This window comes from Talpa occidentalis, unplaced genomic scaffold (assembly GCF_014898055.3).
Source record: "Talpa occidentalis isolate TD23 unplaced genomic scaffold, MPIMG_talOcc4v2.1 talOcc4.7, whole genome shotgun sequence".
NCBI classification, from domain to species: Eukaryota; Metazoa; Chordata; class Mammalia; order Eulipotyphla; family Talpidae; genus Talpa; species Talpa occidentalis.
The window spans coordinates 91186681-91204515 of record NW_023605083.1 but is presented as its reverse complement, the minus strand read 5'-3'; the positions used below and the strand labels follow the sequence as shown (position 1 = coordinate 91204515).

The following is a 17835-nucleotide window of genomic DNA, read 5'->3' as shown; positions in this document are numbered from 1 at the left end:
CAGCTGCACCTGGCACTGTAGGTTGACCCAGGTTACATGAGCTGGGCTGTGTAGGGTCTTCAGGGCTGTGTAGGTTCTCTCTGTGCCCACTCCTCCTTCTTTCCCCTTCCTTTCACAGGTATTGATCCCTAATAGATAGCTGCACCCCAAGTTCAGTCTCAGCATGGACTTCCAAGATCCTGTAACAAATACTAATCAAAACAACAAATAAAAGTAAAACAAGGGACTCACTGGTGGCTCAGCGTGTTGAGCGCAGTGCTGTGAAGCTGTGCGCAGCTTCTGCAGCACGGGTTCAATTCCCTGCCGGTCAGGGAGATTCCCACATGGCATGGTAGACCTCTCCTGTCTCACCCATTTCTCCTCTCAGCAGTGTATTTTGGTCGACTGCCTGTTCTGCTCCCCGCTCTGTCTCCGGTGAATCTTCTCACCCTCCCGCACCTCTGGCCTGTACTCCAGCTCTTGTATAAAAATAAATAAATCTTTAATTAAAAAAAAAATCTAGGGCCTCCCTGGTGGCGCAGCGGTTGAGTGCTGGGCTGCGAAGCTGCATGCAATCTCTGCAGCACTGGTTCCATCCCCGGCTGCCTGCGAGAATCCCACATGATGCGCAGACCTCTCCTGCTACGCTCACTGCTCCCCTCAGCAGTGTACTTTGTCAGTCTGCCTGTTCTGTTCCCTGCTGTGGCTCTGGTGAATTCTCTCACCCTCCCGCACTTCTGACTGTACCCAGTGCTTGTATAAATAAATAAATAAATCTTTAAAAAAAAAAGAATACAAGACAAAGCTGGAAACAACTTAAATGTTTATCAACAGGGAAAATCTTAATAAGTAAATGATGAAATGATAAATGATCGATAGTGTGAAATGAGATGGAGAAAAATAAAGGACATTATATGAAGTAATGTAGAGAAAATGTCCCTGATGCATTGTTATTTGTATAAAAAAGCAAGTTACAGAAAACAATTCCATCTATATAGAAAATATAATCTAAATTGTGTTTGCTTTCCTTCTCTACCTTTCAACACACTCTGTTTCCTTCTTATTGCAAGGATGTGTGTATAAATTCAGGGTAGCTCCCTTAGAGAGATTTTATGGGTGAACTGGTTGAAATTGAAGACCATTCATGAAAACAATCCCTGTGGAGGGGTCCCACATCTGGGTGTCACGCAGCACTGGGTTTGAAATCTGCCTCTTTCACTTGCCAATCTATGATCTTGGTCAAGTCACACAGTGGCTCTGACCCATGGTCTGTCATTCAAAATAATAACAAAATTGGGGCCACCCGGGTGGCACAAGGGGCTAGGATGCAGCACTGAAGCTCTCCATAGCCGCTGCAGCACGAGTTTGATCCCGGCCAGGGAGCTACCCACATGGCACAGCAGACCCCTCCTGTCTCACCCGCAGCTCCCCTCAGCAGTGTATTTCAGTCAATCCGCCTGTTCTGCTCCCCACTCTGTCTCTGGTGAATCCTCTCACCCCCCACATGTCTGGTCTGTTCCCCAGTTCTTGCATGCACAAATAAATAAATCTTTTTTAAAAAGCAACACTTTAAATAATAATAATAATAATAATAATAATACCCAAATTCTTGTGGGAACTGAATGGTTAATGTGCAGCCAATGCTGACACAATTCCCATTTCATCTGATGATCAATAAATTTTGCTCCTTTCCCCAGCTTCCCCCCTCCCATTCTGACCAGGAAATCCTATTCTCCATCACCCTCTCTCCTCCTTTTACGCAGAGTGAAAAGAGTTACGCCAGAGCTGGGGCACCTTGAGGGCTGAGACTCCAGAGGAAGGCCAGGGACTTGGGTGAAGACTGAGCAGCAGCAGAGCAGTGGGCTCCTCCGGACCAGGTATGCAATCCTGGAAACACCAACAGTTCTAGGAAATTCAGATACAGGAAGTGAAAAGCTAAATTGTGCAGCTTCCCTCACCCATATGGTACAAATGAGGAAGTTGGGGGGCTGGAAAAAGCGGAAAGGGAGTAGGCACAGCTGGGAGAAGAACAGAGCTGGTTCCATCACAAACTCCCCCCACCCGCGCCCCCACGCAATCTCTGCCTGTGTTGCGATTTCAATTCCTTCTCCTTGTTTACTGCCCATAGTTGAGGAAGTAGGAGATTCCAGAGGATAGACTCCAGGCTCACAGACACAAAGACCAGCGGGAATTCAGTTTCTTCTATGGCTCCTCCTTCCCTCGCCTCTACCCCACTCTCCAGCGTTTCGTTTTTCCAGTTCTGATCATTGCTGCCCTGAGATCCCGAGAGCCACAGCCTCCCAGCTCGCCACAGGTAACTGGGCTGGGGATGCAGGTGAGACCGAGGGACCAGGGAGGACGTCAGAGGAAGCAGAGAAGGACTGTGCATCTAAATGGGAAGACGGAGAAGGGGCAACTTGGAGATGTCATTGCCCAATGGAGCGTCGTGAGTGGGCGTGTTGCATTCTCCTCCTGCCTCCGCGGGGTCTGTTTTCCAGGATGGCACCTACACCTTCAGTCAACTGGAATGGTAGCCCCCGTCCCAACTGGGGATGAGCTCAACTATTTCCGGCTTTAGTGCGAAGTTTAGGTCCGACTTCATCCATGGCTCCAACATAAGGGTCAGCCCCAATCCCAGCAGGAGGCGCAGCCTCAATTCTAGCTGCAACGATCTAATCCTAGCAATATATTTTTCCAACGTCACATCCATCTTCAATCCCAAACTCTGCCCACTCCAGTTCAAAACCTAATCTTTTCTATTTTTTTTTAAGATTTTTTTATTTATTTATACAAGCACTGGGGTACAGACCAGAGGCTGGGGAGGGTGAGAGAATCCACCAGCCACAGAGCAGGGAACAGACCAGGCAGAAAGACCAAAATACACTGCTGAGGGGAGCAATGGGTGAGACAGGAGAGGTCTGCCACACCATGTGGGAATCTCCCTGGCCTGCCGGGAATCAAACTGGTGCCGCAGAAGCTGCAGACAGAATCACAGCTCTGTGCTCAACCCACTGCGCCACCAGGGAGACCCTCAAAACCCAATCTTGAGCCCACACCTAATCCAGACTTCAAACCCAGGTCCTTTCCGATTCCCAGCTGTGAGGCCAGGCCGCTTCCTAACTGGAACCTCAACTCTCACCTCAGCTCCAGCCCTGACATCGGCACCAGCCGGCCCCAGCCTCCCCGTTTGTGCCAACTTCTTCCGCAGCCTGGCCTCTGGCGCTACCTCTGTCTGTTTCAGCTCTGACAGCTTCGGTGTTGGGCCAAGCATGTCAATGAAGTATGAGAACTTCCAGAACATGGAGAGTGAGGACAAAAGCCAGTGGTTTAGAAATGGTAAGAGGAAAGAGAACTGGCCTATCCTAAAACACCCCTTAATATGTTTAGAAGGATTTCTTTGTGATATCCCATCTGCATATCTGGGACACCCCCCCCCGCCATCCCGACTCAGAGAGGGCCAGGACCCAGGATGAGAGGATTCAAGGTCCCCAGGAAAACAGGGGCAGGGAGACCACAGAGATGTGGGGTCGTGTGTGCTGGGGCGGCAGATGAGTGCTTGCGCTGGGGAAAGAGCAGTTGGGCTTAGACGGAAAGCTCATTCTGCTGACAGTACGGAGGACGTGAGTCTTCTAAAGACCTGGCTCCCCAACACTCTCTGGGTCCTCCTGCCACCTCGTCAGCTCTGATGATAGGACTTTATACAACATCCTCCTCCTCTGTCCTTGTGTCCTTGTGATGGGCATTCCCCAGGGGTGTGAGGGACCCATGCAATGAGGACCTGTGAGGCCTGTGAGGGGTCAAAGGCCAGGACACCCCCTGTCCCACAATTCTTGTCCAGCCCCATCACCTCACAGATCCCTGTGGGCCCATCCACCTCACGTCCCACACCCTCCTGGTCCTGACATGCTTTCCCTTTACAGGGCTGCCTCCTCCCCAGTCCTTCTTGCAGCATCTCTGCTCTGGGCCCCGTCCCATCCTGCTCTGCCTGGCCCTCAACCTCTTCCTGCTGGTTGGCATCTGTGTGATTGGATCCCAAAGTGAGGCGCAGGGTTGGGTGGTGGAGGGGTGGATGTTAAGAGTGGAGGTGGGGGGTGGGGATGGGGCGCAGGGGAGGTGAGGGGTAGAGGTTAGGGGGTCGCTGGTGGGCAGTGAAGCAATCATGGGTTTACTGGTGGGGGCACTGAGGGGTAGTGATGGATAAGGGTGGCTGCTGGCCCTGCCACTTATTAGCCAGGTAATGCAGTCGAGTGGCTTAGCCTCTCTGAGCCGTGGTTCCTGCATCTGCAATACTGATACCATTTGCCCCCATCCTTTGGGTTGGGGCGCTGTGAGGCCAAATGAGACATGCGTGTCCGGCATTCTGCTCAGTGCCCACACAGCAGACCTGACACATTAACGCCAATGGTCCCTTCCACCTGCTCAGATTCCAAGTTTCAGGGGGACCTGGTGACCCTGAGAACAACTTTCAGCAACATCACAGCTGAGGTCGAGTCCCTGAACTCTCGAGGTGAGCTTCTGTTGGGCGTGGGGCAGTGGGGGTGGGGCTGGAGGCAGCCTGGCCTGAGCCTTGGGACCCCGTGTCTTCCAGGTGACAGTGCTCAAGGAGCTCTGACGTCTCTGAGCGCTGAGGTGGAGAACCACAAGCAGGAGCTGCAAGCAGGTGAGACCCCTCAGCAGGTGTGTGGTAGGGTGGGGGCTGGGCTTTCTGGGCAGAGAGGAGGCGGCTGGAGCAGCCTCAAGATGCTGAGCGTCCCCCCTCCAGCCCGCAGCTTGAACAACAAAGTGTTTTCTCTGGAGAAAAAGCTGGAGGAACAGCAGGCGGAATTCAAAGCAGGTCAGACCTTGGCTCCCCTCCACTTGGCCACGATGTGTGTGGGACAACTTGGAGGTTCCTAAGCTGGGTCCCCAGGCGCAGCTGGCCTCCAGGGACTCACTGAGCAGAAGCCACAACCACAACCAGGCACCGTCCCCACGGCCCATCTCTGTATGTCCCAGGTTATTCCGAAATGCTCCCTGTGGTCCAGCAGCTGGTCAAAGACCTGAAGTCCCTGACTTGCAAGATGACTCTTCTCCAGAGCAACAGTGAGGAGTAGAGGGGGGCTTACCCAGCCTCACTGGCTGTCCACATCCCCCTGAGCAGCATCTGAGACCCTCCCCACCCCTGGCCCCTCAGGTTCTCAAACTACCTGCTGTCCCACTGACTGGCTGGAGCATGGAGGCAGCTGCTACTGGTTCTCTCGCTCTCGGAAGTCCTGGTCCGAGGCTGAGAAGTACTGCCAGCTGGAGAACGCCCACCTGGCGGTCCTCAACTCCAGGGATGAGCAGGTGACTGTGGAGCCCAGGTCCCACGGCATGTCCCATTTACGGAAATGGTTTTTAACCCTGGCTGCACACTGGAATCAGCTCTGGAGCTTTGAGGACAACTGCCATCCCAGGCTCACCCTCAGAGGCTCCCTGAGCCGCCATGGGATAAACACCCCAGAGCACCTCAACTGCTTTAGTGAACTGCTAGTCCAAGGGGTAGGCTGGGACTCTGTCCTCGGAGTCCACCCCACCCACCACACACAATGTCCTTTCTGTCATCCCAGAATTTTGTCCAGAAACACTTAGTCAACACATTCACCTGGATAGGCCTCACCGATTCCAACGGAGAGTGGAAATGGGCAGATGGGACAGACTACAAGACCAACTTCAAGTGAGTGTGCTCTGGCCTGGCCCCTTCTGCCCGGGACTCAGCGACCCAGGGTCTGGGCCTCAGCCCCTTCTTCCCAGACCTGGTTTCTCTTCCATCTTCCACTCTTCCTACTATGCTGCTGTCCTCCCCCCTCAGGAACTGGAAGCCAGGGCAGCCGGACGACTGGCAAGGGCACGGACTGGGCGGAGGGGAGGACTGTGCCCACCTCCACCCTGACGGCGGGTGGAATGACGATGTCTGCCAGAGGGCCTACGGCTGGGTCTGTGAGACCAGCGTGAGCATCATGGGCTAGGAGGACCTGCCCTGGACCTCACGAGACCCCGTGGGAGGGGGTACCCCCGGGAGATTGGAGCATTGTCGTAATTTGAATATTTTTCTCTTTAACTTTCAAAAGACTAGATAGAGTTCCTAAGTTTAATTTCAGTTTTATGAGCTATAAATATAAAACTGTAAGATATTGAAAGTGTATGTTGTGGTGATTTGATTGGCTTATTTATTGGGAAAGGATTCCTCCCATCTAATTAATAACACATCCATCACCTGCCATCTTCATCTTGGTTTTTTGGTGAGAGTATTTAAATTCTACTCTCTTAGCAAATTTCAATTATACGTGCAGTGTTTTACACTATAATCACTTGTTTCCTATTAGCTCCTAACACCTCTTCATCTTATAGCGGGACGTTTAACCTTTAACTAATAATCCTTCCTTGTTACCTCTACCTCTGGCCCCATTAAGGTTAGATGAGGGGTTGTAAAGAAAAGGAAGAGTATCAGGGAAAATTCTCAGCTTGGAGGGAGACCTGATGCAGGTGACTGAAGGGGGCAACCTGCAGGAGCAGCGCTGATGCTTAGGCTGTTCTCCTGAGACCACAGGCATTCTCACACGGTCTTTTATTTATTTATTTATTATGTGTGGAAGAACTGGGGTGAGGTCCAGAAGTACAGAGGGTGAAAGATTCACCAGAGACAGAGTGGGGCTCAGAACAGGCAGATCTACTGAAATACACTGCTGAGGGGAGCAATGGGCGAGTCAGGAGAGGTCTGCTGTGCCATGTGGGTAGCTCCCTGGCCGGGGATTGAACTCAGGTCATAGTGGTGAAAGCGCTGAGACTTAACCCCTCCACCACCAGGGAGGCCCTCTCATAAGTTCTTCATGTGCTCGGGCCCTCAGTCTGACTGAGTCTGTGCCAGGGTTTTGAACTTCCTTCCCACCTGTCCGAGCAGAGAGCAGGGTCCCCAGACAGGACTTCAGCTCTCGGGTGAGGTGACCTTGCAGATCTTCACAGCAGTGGGTGGTGTGAAGGCAGGGTGGTGCCTGGGTCGCAGAAGGTGCTTACTGAGGTTGAACTCCTGCTGCAGGGGACGATGCCTCTGTGAAGGCTCTTCTCTCCTTCCCCTGCTACTACCACTCTGGTTTTGAGGGCTCTCCTCCCCAGGACAGTGAAGCCAGTCAGGCCTGAGCTGGGCAGCCCAGTGGTTGAGCCTGCAGGAAGCTGGGGCCCGCCAGGGTCATGGGTCTGGATTGGGCAAGAGCTGAGATTGGGCCCCTCTGATCCTGGTCAGGGATATTTGGAGACACATGTAACTCTGGGAAACTCAGAGGCAGGATGTGGAAGGGGGAGGGACAGAAGGGAAAGAGGAAACTGTACCTCTGGCCCTTTCTGGCTAGGACCCCTCCTGACCTGTGCAATGAGGAATGAAGTGACTGGCCTATGGAGGTGTGGGGTGAGTAGGAGCTCCCCTTCCCTGGGGAAACAGAGACGGTTCTGTCCCCTGCCCCCCACTACACTTTGCCTGAGTTCCAACTCCATTTCTACTTCTATTTACTGTCCAAAGTCCCAGGGGCAGGAGATGCCAGGTTAGAACCACTCGGACCGACGCACGGGCTCAGGGCCCTCCTGGGGTCACCCCTCCTCTCCTCTCCTCTTCTAGCGCTGCCTGCCCCACTTCTGAACCTTAGCCTCTCCTTTGCCCTGGGGTCCAGGTTGCCTGAGGGACCTAGGAATCAGCCCCCACACCTCGAACAGGTAACCCAGGTTGGTAGGCGTGTGCGATTGGGGAGTTTGAAATTAAGGAGACTCTGGTTCAGGCACAGTGGAGGCCAGATGGGGAGGTGTGTGGTGGTTTGTTCTGTGAGAGTATGGAGGGAAGGGTCCTAGCTGGGTCAGGTCCCAAGTAATGGCCTGAGAGGGTGGACACCCAGTGTATGCCACATCCCAGCCCCAAACTCACTTCCCAACTCAGACGCAGCTCAGATCATGGCCTTGACCCACTCAGATGTTATGTTGAAGTCCATCATCTGCCTCCCCCTGAATTAGCATCTGAGCACTAGCATCAGCCCCAGACTCGGTCCTACCACCGACCCAACCCGCCAACTCCAGCTCCAGCCTGGACCAACATGGAGAAGGACTTTCAAGACATCCAGCAGCTGGACCCTGAAGAAGATGACCACCAGCTGGGTGGAGGCGAGAGGCCAGGAACTCATGAGGACAACCCCAGGAAAGAAGACCCGTTTTGGAAACGGGTCAGTTTCTAGCTGTCTAGCTGTCTGGTTCCCCGTGGCTCTCTGTCTCTTTGAGGTCTCTGTCATATTCACTCCATGACCAGAGACAAGGCCCCTCTGGGTGGGAGGTGCCTGATGCCTCTGCTTGCCCCCGACCTCACCTTCTCTCTGCCCACAGGGCCCCAGAAAAGGGCGTGTGTTAGGGCTCAGGGCAAAAATAGGTGCTGGGGACGACTCCTCCCTTCTCCTTCTGACCTGAGCAGAGTGTGCTCTGTGTGAGTGTGTGTGTGCATGCGCATCTGTATGTGTGTACAAGAAAAACACACAGGAGAGTGTGCATGGGGGGGCTGGGTCGGGGCTTGGCTTGGGGCCCAGGAGGTCCTGGACGATGCCCATCCCCTCCTCCCAGCCCCACTGCCTAAATCCTTCTGTAGGAAATCTTGACTGAAGGCCCCAATTTGGGGAAGTTTTTTTTAAAAGGATTTATTTATTTATGCATACAAGAGCTGGGGTACAGACCAGAGATGCAGGGGGGTGAGAGGATTCACCAGAGACAGAGTGGGGAGCAGAACAGGTAGATTGACTGAAATACACTGCTGAGGGGAGCAGCGGGTGAGACAGGAGAGGTCTGCTGCGCCATGTGGGTTTCTCCCTGGCAAACCGGAGATCGAACTCATATTGCAGAGGCTGGGGATTGATAGTGCGGTGCTTAACCCCTTGTGCCACCAGGGAGGTCTGGGGGAAAAGTTTTAACATGGGAGGGATTTGTGCTGTTCTGGGTTGAAGAGCAGGAGTCAGGGCTCCTAGGGGGGAAGGGTGTCAGGTGATGGGGGCCAGTGATGGAGCCTGGCTCAGTGGAGGCAGGTGTTAGGGCTTAGAGCTTAGGGAGGGGCATTGGCTAGCCTGGGCTGGGAGGAGTGGCCCCACATCCCCAAGGCTGGCAGCTCTCTGCTGTTGCAGGCGAGGGTGTGAGCTGACAGGGCAGGAGTCTGGGAGGGCTCACATGCCCATCAGGCCTTTCCTAGGATCAGGCAGCCCTGACGTGCCTCATTCTGCATCCTCAGTGCCCACGTGATGCCTGGTAGACGGTAACACTCAAAAATGATTTTGAATATCGTGGAATCTTCTACAGGAGAGAGGTTTCAGAGTTTAAGCGAGAGGTTTGGAGAGAGTACAGAGATTTTAGACTTTTTAGGAGAGGGAGCTCACTCACCCAAAAGACCTGATGGGCAACACAGAGGGGGTGGTCTGAGTGGGGTGGGCAGTCATTTCTCTCCAGCAGCCTCTGCTCCTGGGAGGGCCTGGTCACATACACTGGCCTCTATCCTTGGCCCACTGCCTGATATGTCCGCCCTGCCCTTGTCCTTAAGCTGACACGCCTCTAGTTATCAACACATTTGAAAATGTTCGTGCTGGTCATTGTTTTCTCAAATATTTTTTCTGTCTTCCCTTCTCCATTTTCCTGCAGGACTTCAATTACATACATACTAATGGTCCCTCAGCACACTGATGGACTTACTTTTTTTCTTTTTCTTGACTTTCTCTTTTTTTTAATATAGCTTTTTTAAGGTTCACAGTTCTTACCTTATGCATGTCTAATCTTCCATTGATTCTACCTAACACATTTTTCTTTTCAGATATTGTAGTTTTCATGCCAATAATTCTTTTTTATTTATTTATTTATTTATTTATTTTATTTATTTTTTTAATAGAGGCATGTTTTATTTATTTGTTCGTTTGTTTGGTTTTGTTTATACATGCACTGGGTACAGTCAGAAGCGCGGGAGGGTGAGAGAATTCACCAGAGCCAGAGCTGGGAGCAGAGCAGGCAGAAGGACCGAAGTACACTGCTGAGGGGAGCAGCGGGCGGCAGGAGAGGTCTGCGCGCCATGTGGAACCCTCCTCCGGTGGCCGGGGAGCAGCCGGGGATCGAACCAGCGCCGCAGAGGCCGCGGGCAGCTTCACAACCCAGCGCTCAACCACTGCGCTACTGGGGAGGCCCTCATGCCAATAATTTCAACTTGGAACTTTTAGATGTCTGCCATGATACTACTTCATTTTTTAAAAATATGAATACCATTATAATATCTGGGGTTTTTTAAGCTTAATATCTGTTTTGTTTTGTTTTTTGTCCCTGTCTGCTAATACTGTCATCTGTGTCAGTTTAGATAGATTATTAGCTTCCTGATATGAGTTGTGTTTCTGGCTTCTTTCAATCTTTGATTGGATTCCAGACATTGTGAATTTTACCTTGTTGGGTGCTGGATATATTGGTATTGCTCTAAATATTCTTGAGCTTTGCTTGGGAATGTAGTTAGGTAACTTGGAGTCAATTTGATTGATTTGAGTCTACTTTTATGATTAGGTGGGTCTAGAGTATACCCAAGGCATGAACTTCTTGCCCTGTGGGTTATTAGTTTTTGAGTGTGGCTGGTACAGGCAGTATTCCTGTGGATGCCAGAGTGCAAATGCATGTGTGTGCAATGCCCAGAGGCTGGGGTCAAAGCCCCTGACTCCCCTAAAGCTGCCCCGGCATCTAGTTCCCCCACCACTCTCAGTTATACTTCCTCTGCCTTCCATTATCTAGATCCCCGCTCTGACCCCCCTCTTCCTGTCTCCCCTTCTTTTGCAGGGACTCTCCTGCCTCAGCCCCTCCTGCGGCAGCGTTTCTGCTCCAGGCACAGGCTCAGTCTGCTCGCCCTGAGCGTCAACATCCTGCTGCTGGTAGCCACGTGTGTGATCGGGTCCCAAAGTGAGGGTCACAGGGACCAGGAGGGGTGGGGGAGGTGATGGGGAAAGAGAAATGGGCAGTGCTGGGGCAAATATGGAGGCAGTGGTGCGTAGGGAGGGGGATAGGCACACAGATCAGATGACAATGGGGGCTCTCATACGGGACACAGCCCCCTTCACTTTGTCCTGTCCCCACTGTCTCCTGACAAGGAACGCAGTTGCAGATGGAGTTGTGGACCCTAAAAGAAATATTCGGCAACTTCTCCTCTAGCACCCTGGTGGAGATGGAGGCTCTGAGCTTCCATGGTGATTGGGCACTCCCGTGAGGAGTGGGTGGTGTGGATCCGATGGCCCAGGCACCTGTTGTGAGGGTCGGTGCCGGTGTCCAGTGCTGAGTCTGCAATCGGGGTGTGCTTGGTGCTGTGGGCTGCGGGCTGGGGCAGATCACCCAGCCTGAGATACTGGGTAAACTTCAGGGGCACTGAATCTGAGCTGAGGGATGAACTGGGTGAGGCAGTGTAGGGTAAGGTAAAAGTATCAGGCTTTTCTGCCCTCCCTCCATTAGGATAGATGACGGAACCCTGTGGTCCCGAATGCATGCCAGATAGTGGGCACCTGGAGTAGGGTGTGGGCATAGGTAGATGGGATTCACCTGGGCTAAGACTGTGCTTTTAAGGGTGGTCTCCGACGCCAACAGAAGCAGAAGCAGCAGCACAGGAGATGCAGAGATAACGCCAGAGAACGCCAGAGAGCCCAGAAAGAGTAAAGACTTGCTGGGGTCTGGGAGGCCTGCCAATCTCCCAGCCTCCCAGCACCCCTGCCTGCTGTGTACCCAGTAAATCCCAGAAAAGCCTACAAAAGCCACCGAGGACTCCAGGACTCTCCTCATTCACCCTGTCTGCTGGATCAGAAAACCTGTAGTCATGGCCTGTACTGCCCTTACAGGCAGGTAGAGAGAGGATGGATTAAAACCAGGCAGGGAAAACAGAATCTGTGGCACCAGGCATGAGGGAGACTAAACAACTCCAGCCTGGCAGAACTAGGTGTTGAGAGAGCAGAGAGCAGGTCGGGGCTAGACCATGCAGGTTAATGATGAGAGTAACGATGTGAGGCTTTATTTGGAGGGAATGGGGACCTATTGAAGGGATTGAAGCAGGGGAGCGACCTGAGCAGGTGTGTGCTTCAGAAGTCTCTGTGGCAGCTCAGGGCACCTCCTAGATGTTGGGGCGCCAGGGGGTGGGGACCGCAACATCCCAGGTCAAGGTGATGGTGCCAGGACTACGCCCCAGGGAGGTGAGGACGCCCGGAGTTAAGGAGACAGAACCGAGAGGAAAGTTTAACTCCTCTCCCCGCCCCGTCCCTTGTTTTCAGGAGGCAGCTCTGGGAACAAAGTGACATCTCTAGAAACCAAAATGAACAAACAGCTGTTGGACCTGAAAACATGTGAGAAACCCCTCGGTAGTGCGTGAGAGGTGTGCGCCCGCGTGGCGTGAGTGTGGCGTGAGTGTGCTGCGCATGTGTGCGTCCACAGCCCAAGGCCTGTGCTGGGTCGTGAGGGTGGAGGGGCAGAGAGGCACCCACACAGCCCACATCGTAGCCCGTCCCTCTGTCCCTCTAGATCATTCCACCTTGCTCCTTCATCTGAAGCACTTCTCAGGGGATCTGCGCACCCTGTCTTGTCAGATGGCGTTCTTCCGCAGCAACGGTAGGGAGAGGGGCGGTCCCTGGTCCCTTTGTGCCTGTCCCCTCAGCAGGATCTCATCTCCCGCTGCCCCCTCACAGGCACAGAGTGCTGCCCGGTTAACTGGCTGGAGCATGGAGGCAGCTGCTACTGGTTCTCTCGCTCTGGGAAGACCTGGCCGGAGGCTGAGAAGTACTGCCGGCTGGAGAACGCCCACCTGGTGGTCATCAACACCAGGGAGGAGCAGGTGAAGCTGGAGCCTGGGTGGAGGCAGGAGGAACCCTGGGGTGTGCACTCTGGGGGTGGTTCAGGCTCGCTTTATTAAGGTTTTTTTTTAACCTAAGGAAGACTCTAGAAAGGTTCTGGGAGGTTAAAAATAAATTAATTTTTATTTATTTTATTCTTTTTTTAGAGATTTATTTATTTATGCATATAAGAGCTGGGGTGTAGGCCAGAGGTTTGGTTTGGTGTGAGAGGATTCACCAGAGACAGAGTGGGGAGTAGAACAGGCAGACTGATTGAAATACACTGCTGAGGGGAGCAGTGGGAAAGACAGGAGAGGTCTGCTGTGCCATGTGGGTTATCTCCCTGGTCAGGGATCGAACTCAGAATGTGGTGACTGGCAATAGCTTTATAGCACTGAGACTTTAACCTTGAGCCACTGGGGAGGCCACTTAGGTTGTATTTTCATCCCGAGAAATGCAGGTCAGTGACCCTTTTAATGTTTTTTATCTTGAATTCAGCTTTATGTGATATAAATAGAATAGGTCTTGATTTCTTTTTTAAAAAATTAATTAATTTTTAAATAAGTTCCTTTTTCTTACATTGTTGTTGATTTTGGGATGGTATATGATTTCTCCCCTCAGATGTGGTCTTCGTAGCTCTCACCATCAAAGTGCCCACAGTCCATCACCATAATTCCTTGGGATCTTTTTCTCTGTAGCCTGGGGCCTGTGCTTGGCCCATTTTCATATCTCAGATGTGGGTTTCTGCTGAGTGGCTGGTTTTTGTTTATGTAGTTTGAATTTCTCTTCTCAGTTTCTTCCCTTTATTTACTGTTGTGTTATTATTTTTCTTTGATGTCACATGTCATTCATCTCTCTAATTTTTTGGAGGATGTGAGCTGTTCTCCAATATCTCCTTATTTTCTGACACACTCCTTTCCAAAGTATTTTTTAAGATTTATTTATTTATGCATGCAAGAACTGGGGTAGAGGCTAGAGGTGTGGGGAAGAGTGGGGAACACAAGAGGCAGACTGACTGAAATACACTGCTGAGGGGAACAGCAGGGAGGCAGGAGCGGTCTGCTGCATATTTTGGGTCAGTGCTGCAGTGGCTGCGAACAGCTTTATAGGTTGCGTCTTAACCCCTTGCACCACCAGGGATTCCCCTTCAAAGTATTTTTTTCACCTCCATTTTTGATAGCAGTTTATTCTTCCTCCCTCGTTCATCCCTTTCATCTTTATTTTTTTAAAAAGATTTATTTATTTCTGCATATAAGAACTGGGGTACAGGCCAGAGGAGTGGGGTATGTGTGAGAGGATTCACCAGAGACAGAGTAGGGAACAGATCAGGCAGACTGTCTGAAATAACACTGCTGAGGGGGAGCAGCGGGGACACAGGAGAGGTCTACTGCACCATGTGGGTCACCTTCTTGGCTAGGGATCGAACTCCTGCAGTGGCTGTGGATAGCTTCATAGTCTGTGCTCAACCCATGGCACCACCAGGGAGGACCATCATCTTTATTTTTGCATCACTTCCAAGATAATATTTTTCTCTGCTACTTTTGTGAATAATCTCAGTCTGTCTTTCTTGTCTGTTATCTACCCATGAGTAGGGGAGATGAACTCACCTAGACTCTGCTCTGATCACTTGGTGCTACTTGACTGTTCTTTCTGCATCACAGAAGACTGGCTATTGATGATTTGTATTCCTTGTCTACCTTCTCGTGGTGAAAGAAAGTAGGGACTAGGGCAACAGTCATCAGCGGATGGAATATTTAGTCCTGAGACATTTTCCCTCAACCTCTGCTGACCCCTCTGACACAGGGAGCAACCCCACCAGTTTCTGAGGGTTGCCCCTTCATGCACAGGACATTGTCCTATTTGCTGGATTCTAGAATTCAGGGGTGTGATATGTCTGCCCATAGATGAGAGAGTTAACTGCAACCTTAGTTGGGTCTCTAGGAAGTGAGAAAGGAATTAGGAAATTTCCCTTCAAATGCCATTGGAGACCCTTCACATGTTGTCAAAGGGAACTGCTAGGCGTGTGTGTTGGTGAGCCCATCCCTCTATTTCCTCCACAAACCCAGGTGATCATACCCTCTCCTTGCTACCTTCAAACCATGGGACTTAAGTTGCCAGAAGTAGCAATATCTGTACAGGAGGCCACTCGGGGGTCTGGGGCCTAAGGGGTGTACTTGAGTCCTAGGGAGCTATCTAAGCCACCACTTTCAGCCCAGCCCCAGGCAACTGGCTGACCGGGCTGCTCCTCACACCCAGGGCAGCCTCCCATTTGCAGGACAGCTGGCCAGACCCCATGTAGCCAAGTCCTAACAGGGCCTTGGGCCCTGGGTCCAAGCTTGGAAACTCAAGTCCTAGCAAACCTCTGAAAATGTCAGCTACATAGAAACTGATGTATCTGAGAGGCGAGTGAGGCCAAGTTCCTTAGTAATGCCAGGGTGCATGGGGGCTGCAGGGCCAGGGGCCAGAGTCGAGATTCCAAGAGTTAGAAGTGTGGGCAGAGACAGCGAGAAGACCTGAGTTCAGTGGTGCTGTGAGTTGGGAGTAAAGTGGGAGGCCAGGTACAGTTGCTGCGAGCTCAGGCACTAGATCAACTTCGTGGGCTCTACTTATTCTCATGGGTAATGTGTGCTTCATTAAGCCACCCAATTTAGAAGGTCTCATGAGCATTAAATAAAGTAAGCCCTGTAAAGCGTTTAGCTTGAGGTGAGCCCAGTGTGTGTACATTCAGCTGACAACAGCTACGGTCACAGAAGAGAAACATGGAACTAGTGGTAGTGGGAGCTGATGCTTCAGCCTGGAGCAGGTTAGGCTGGGGAGGGCTGAGGGAAGCCCAGCTGATGCCTATATGGCTGTACAAGGGACTGGAAGCACTTCTAACCCCACCCTGTTCTGTTTTCCAGAAATTCATTACACAACACACGGAGCCCTTCCATACCTGGATAGGCCTCACTGACAGTGATGGCACCTGGAGATGGGTGGATGGCACAGACCATAGGCTTAACTACAGGCAAGTTCCCTCGTTAGTTCCCACCCCGTTAGTTTGGCCTTGGGACAGCCACCTGGTCTTTCACCCCAACACATCAGTCCATTCCCTCTCATCCTTCAGGAACCAAATCCCTCCCCTCTCCCCTCAAACCCCCAACCTCCACGGCTACAACTCTGCACCCTGAGCCCAAGGTGAGGTGGAGGTGTGGGTTGCTGGGATGGAGGGGAGCTCAGAGCTTGTCCTGCCTTCTTAGGAACTGGGCTCCCTTGCAGCCAGACGACTGGACGGGGCACGAGGTGGGTGGAACTGAGGACTGTGCGGAGATGAGGCCGGATGGCCGCTGGAACGACGACTTCTGCCTGCAGATGTACCGCTGGGTGTGTGAGATGAAGTTGAACATCACGGGCTAGGAGCCCATCCTCCAGCATGTCTTTCTGATCTGCACCCCACCCCAGCCCTGTCCCAGCTTTTTTATAGGGATTTTGAAGAAAGGAAGAAAAGAGTCAGAGGCGTGAGAAAGGGTTGAGGACAGATAGAAGGGCGTGGATTAAGAACCTCAGATCTGAGAGGCTGAGAACCTATCTCCTACTGCAATTCATTGGAATTAGAATTTTGAGCCTTCAGTGGAGTTGGAACAAAAGAAACTAATACTTCAGACTCTGTGTGGATTGGTTATTTGGGCTTGGGAATGTAGGGTGCAAAGAAGGAGAGGACATGGTTTAAAAAAGAGAAAATTTTATGTTCTAGATAGTTGCTCCTTGACACCCAGTAGTAAGACACTTTTCCAGTATGGCTGACTGGAAGCATGGCTGTCTCTTTTGGGACCCCAAACACATCTGGACCTATCTCCAGCACAGAAATTGTCAGCAGCAACTTCTACAGTGGGAAAATATGGCCTTTGAAGATCAATCTGAAAGTGACCTTGAAAGGATCTTTAAGCAATTTGATTTTTGCTTTAATTTTTATTACAAAAGTAACATATACTATCAGTAAATTATGTCTCAAATATACACACACACACTACAGGCAATGAGTAACTTTCCCAACCCCTCCCATTTTCCTCAGTTAAATATTTCACAGATACTGTATTGGTCAGGGTTTGCCAAAGAAAGAACCAGTAAGATGTGGATGTATGTATGTATCTATCCACACATACATATACATACACCCACGCATATACATGTACACATACACACGAGTGATTTATTATTAGGGACTGGCTCATGCAACTGTGGAGGGTGGCAAGTCCTGAGTTGACAAGCTGGAGACCCATGAGAGCTGATGGGGTAGCTTGAGCATGAAGGCGGCAGGCTCTAGATGCAGGAAGAGCCATTATTTCAGTATGAGTCTGAAGGCAGGAAAAAACTAGTGTCCCAGGCAGGAATTACTGTTCTACTATGGGAGGCTTATCTTTTTGGTTCTATTCAAGGCTTCAGTGGATTGGGTGAGGCCCACCACACCTATGAGACTAATCTGCTTTACCCAGCCTACCAATTCAGATATTCATCCCATCCAAAAACACCTTCACAGACATATCCAGAATGATGTTTTACCAAATATTTTTGTCCTTCTGTCCCTGTCAAGTTGACACATAAAATGAACCATGATAAGTCCTTGTCAGTGAGTTTCCTGTGCATTTGCATATTCATGACACTGCATATCATTATATTGTTTGCTTTTGTCACTTTACATTGTCTTTGGACATCAATCCAATCTATGCTATTCCCTGGCTGGTTTTACCTCATTGAATTTAACAGGGTAGATTACAGAATGTGGATGTGCCACATGCCATTTAACGGTTCTCTGTAGTAGACAAGTAGTTGCTTTAGATTTTGCCACATGCTAGTTGTTTTCAATCAATTTTTATTTCTCAGCTTATGCTAGGTTGACTTTTTAATTTTCAGCTGCAAAATTTTCTAGGGCTTCTTCAAAATATGCATGGTTGGCATTAAATAAAATTTTAAAGTAATAATACACATAATTAAAAGTCTTATGGGGCTAGAATAGTCACCTCAT

The 17835-nt window shown here is 50.9% G+C and overlaps 2 protein-coding genes across 2 annotated transcripts; both read left to right on the top strand.

The window, feature by feature from the left end:
- The first annotated feature begins 2112 nt into the window (after positions 1–2112).
- CLEC10A (C-type lectin domain containing 10A) lies at positions 2113–6101 on the top strand. The gene is made up of 10 exons (XM_037492338.2): positions 2113–2293; positions 3221–3315; positions 3900–4016; positions 4403–4486; positions 4568–4639; positions 4742–4813; positions 4975–5061; positions 5153–5304; positions 5568–5674; positions 5810–6101. The coding sequence occupies exons 2-10, from the start codon at positions 3249–3251 to the stop codon at positions 5964–5966; spliced, it is 915 nt and encodes a 304-aa protein (XP_037348235.1). The 5' UTR covers positions 2113–2293; positions 3221–3248; the 3' UTR covers positions 5967–6101.
- Positions 6102–12284: 6183 nt separating this feature from the next.
- LOC119231501 (asialoglycoprotein receptor 2-like) lies at positions 12285–16229 on the top strand. Its single transcript, XM_037493232.2, has 5 exons — positions 12285–12350; positions 12526–12612; positions 12690–12835; positions 15734–15840; positions 16073–16229. The coding sequence occupies exons 1-5, from the start codon at positions 12320–12322 to the stop codon at positions 16227–16229; spliced, it is 528 nt and encodes a 175-aa protein (XP_037349129.2). The 5' UTR covers positions 12285–12319.
- Positions 16230–17835: the final 1606 nt, after the last annotated feature.

Bases quoted from the DNA above. Each gene is read 5' to 3' on its own strand.
- CLEC10A (XM_037492338.2), top strand. From the start codon at position 3,249: ATGTCAATGAAGTATGAGAACTTCCAGAACATGGAGAGTGAGGACAAA. The intron at 4,487-4,567 runs GTGAGCTTCTGT...CGTGTCTTCCAG, and splicing joins CGAGTCCCTGAACTCTCGAG to GTGACAGTGCTCAAGGAGCT. The intron at 5,305-5,567 runs GTGACTGTGGAG...CTGTCATCCCAG, and splicing joins TCAACTCCAGGGATGAGCAG to AATTTTGTCCAGAAACACTT.
- LOC119231501 (XM_037493232.2), top strand. From the start codon at position 12,320: ATGAACAAACAGCTGTTGGACCTGAAAACAT. The intron at 12,351-12,525 runs GTGAGAAACCCC...CTGTCCCTCTAG, and splicing joins GCTGTTGGACCTGAAAACAT to ATCATTCCACCTTGCTCCTT. The intron at 12,836-15,733 runs GTGAAGCTGGAG...TCTGTTTTCCAG, and splicing joins TCAACACCAGGGAGGAGCAG to AAATTCATTACACAACACAC.